The 3103-nt window shown below is 44.6% G+C and overlaps 2 protein-coding genes across 3 annotated transcripts in view; both read right to left on the reverse strand.

Annotated features, from left to right (window-relative positions):
- Positions 1 to 3103, reverse strand: part of LOC101662521 (zinc finger protein 350) — a 46851-nt gene that overhangs the window by 5097 nt on the left and 38651 nt on the right. The window lies entirely within an intron of this gene.
- The window catches only part of LOC105979787 (casein kinase II subunit alpha'-like), a 2165-nt gene continuing 985 nt past the window's right edge, over positions 1924 to 3103 (reverse strand). Inside the window, exon 2 of the mRNA XM_045292254.1 lies at positions 1924 to 3096. Within this exon, the coding sequence (XP_045148189.1) occupies positions 2086 to 3096 (1011 nt within the window). The 3' untranslated portion in view covers positions 1924 to 2085. The remainder of the gene's footprint in view (positions 3097 to 3103) is intronic.

Genomic DNA, 3103 nt, shown 5'->3' on the forward strand with positions numbered 1-3103 from the left:
GGGGGGGGGGAGGAAAGAATCGGAACAGAGAGTTTCCGCTGAGAATTTCAAGTGAGCCAGCGCAGCAGTGCTTGAAATGAGAGGAAGGGTATCACTGAAGGTGAGGATGTTCAAGAAAGTCTTTGGAGGGGTATGAACGTCCAGATGCTAATACATATCCACGTACAGAAAAGAGAGGGGCGTAAATCCGAATAAGTCTCGACTGGAGGTAAAACTTCAACAACCTTTAGTATGCGGCAATTTAAGGGGAACAGAATATAGTCATGTTAAGTGAAGATGGGTCTTGAAAGAAGATGCCCACCCCTGAGTAAGATGCAGTGAATTACTTAGCACGGCTCTTTGAGCTTTAAACTCACCGCCATCGAGGTACTGTTGAGCCACGGGGACCCTGAACAGGGTTCCAACACTGTGCATCTTTACAGGAGGCAGACAGCCTCATTTTTCTCCTGAGTAGCAGGTGCGATGGCCCAGTGCCTGACCCCATCCAGCTATTGTCTCCCTTTGTGTGCTATATTAAAAATGTAGCCTGTGTGTGCCTGTTACTATCGTCCTATTTTGGAGTGAGTTCTCTATTACGTTAATGAGGCTGGATTAAGGTAAGATCTTGAGCCATTGTCTTAAGAAAGGTCGTGACTCAATTCACCACCTTAATTTCCTTTACAGTATGATCTGCAGCCAGCCAATCTATATGAATGCTCTTGTTCTCTCTCTTACTGTAAATTCTCTCTTACTGTAAATCCTACACCTGGCTTGCTATTCTCTGATCTTGGAACTTGAGCCAGCAGCCTACCTGCTCTGACCTAATTTGCCAACTTCCACAACCTTATGAGTCATGAGTCTGTTGTGTGATCTGCTGAGCTGGGGTCATCAACTCCTGCAACCACCTGAGAAGAATCCTCCTGATGTCTGACCTATGAATTTGGGATTTTCCAGCCTCCACAACTGTGTGAGCCATTTCTTTGGTTGTTCAGGAGTTCTGTGAAATATTGAGTACAGAAATAATAAATAAAATATAAAATAAAAAAAAGAAATATTGAGTACAGAGTGGATTACAGAGTCCAAATACATGATGGATAATATTGAAGGAAAGGGTGGTAGTTAAGGTTAGAAATGATGAAGTGATACCATACTTTGCAAAAAGTGGAAATTTGAGCCATCTTTAACCGCTTCACAGGGACCAGCCTTGTGCTGATCCTTCTAAGTAAATCATTCACGCACCAACGTTTTAATTATTCCAACAATTAGAGCCTTGAATGGGAGAAGTTCACTGGGAAAATGAAGTGAATACAATAGTAACACAATAAACTAGAAGAAAAACTAGAATTAGTGTAGGGACTAACAACTGAATTCGGTCCTTTGAAAGACCATCCAAAAATAAATAAATAAAATTTTAAATAAATAAAAAGAAAGACCATCCTTGGCATTTTCAAGCAACCAGGCTGCCTCTGCTTTCAAAATAGGCAACAGTTTAGAAAGTGTAAAACAGCGTGGGCTACACAAATATATCTGGAAAATAACCCCAAGAAGCGAGGGGGCAGACCATAAGCAATCCTACATATTTGTTTTTTCTTTTTTTCTTTTTTTTTACTGTCACTTTTTTAATATCTCCTTTTTGTAAACTAGGCTGGTGTGTCAGTTTAGAGTGCTGATGCTTTGCTAAAACATGAGCCTGAATCTCGCCCGAGGAAACCCAGACCACTGTGGAATAGATAGGAAGTCAGATATTCAGAGCTTGTTGACCGAATGGGTAAATTCAACAGTGTCGCCTGTTAAATAAAGGTAAATGTACAACAACTCCGAGTCTCTCATCTCCCATGCATTCCAAGGGGAGCGGAGGTTCCCGCAGATCCTGAACTATGTGCACCAGCACGCTGCCCCTACCAGGGGCAGCTCCCTGCAGACTAGTACTGGGGAGTTTCTTGCTTGCTTGCTTTTTGACTTTTAGGTCTTTATTCTCTTCTTTGCATTTAGAAGGAACGATTAGGGTTTCTTTGTATCACACTGTACTTTTCCTTCATGGTTTGTGTTTTGGTTGGTTGGTTTATTGGCAAGCATCAATGCCGCATTACCCAGCGCTCCCTGCCTTCATCGTGCCGCCGAGAGACCACTAGAGAGCACGGCGTTGTCTGCGCCTGGCTGTGACTGCTCCTTCACCACAGGGGAGAAGTACGGGTGCTCCATGGCCTCTTTGGCAGTCAGTCGCTGTTGTTGATGGTCGTATCGCAGAAGCTTGTCCAGAAGGTCTAGGGCCTCCGGGCTGACCAGGTGTCTGTTCTCACTATGGATAAAGTTTTCCCAGCGTTTCCGAGAGTGTTGTCCCAGGATGTCGTTGAAGTGTGGGTCCAGGTCTATGTGGTACTTCTTCAGATACCCATACAGCTCCTCTGTACCCAGAACCTTGGCAATGCGGACAAGCTGGTCATAGTTGTCCTGTCCATGGAAGAAGGGTTCCTTTCGGAAGATCATGCTTGCTAACATACAGCCCAAACTCCACATATCCAAGCTACAGTCATACATCTGATAGTCCACAAGGAGCTCAGGCCCCTTGAAGTACCTCGAGGCCACCCGGACATTGTACTCCTGCGCGGGATGGTAGTACTCGGCCAGACCCCAATCTATCAGTCGCAACTTTTTCTGCTGGTGATCTATCATGACATTGTGGGGCTTCACATCCCTGTGCACGATCCCCTTGCTGTGGCAGTAATCCAGAGCTTTAAGTAGTTCATACCTATAAAACCGGGTATCAAAGTCTGTCAGGATCTGGTAGAGTTGCTTAAAATCTGTATTATTGATATATTCAAATACCAAAGCTGGGGTCTTTGACACAGGGTCCTTTACAGTGTCAATCAGCTTAATGATATTTGTTCCACCACGAAGGTTCTCCAGAATCTTAACCTCTCGTTTTATCTTCTTTTTCTTCACTGGCTTGAGGATTGTCACAACCACTCTCTCATTGTTGGTGATGTTAATGGCCTCAAATACTTCACTATACTTGGCCCGACCAAGTTTTCGAACCAGTTGGTAATCATCCTGATTACCCCAGCTCGGGACGTGCGACTCATAGTCCCAGGAATCGCGGCTCCTCAGGCTGGTCACCTCGGCG

The sequence above is a fragment of the Echinops telfairi genome, unplaced genomic scaffold (genome assembly GCF_000313985.2).
Source record: "Echinops telfairi isolate 266 unplaced genomic scaffold, ASM31398v2 ScPeMD7_655;HRSCAF=1070, whole genome shotgun sequence".
NCBI lineage: Eukaryota > Metazoa > Chordata > Mammalia > Afrosoricida > Tenrecidae > Echinops > Echinops telfairi.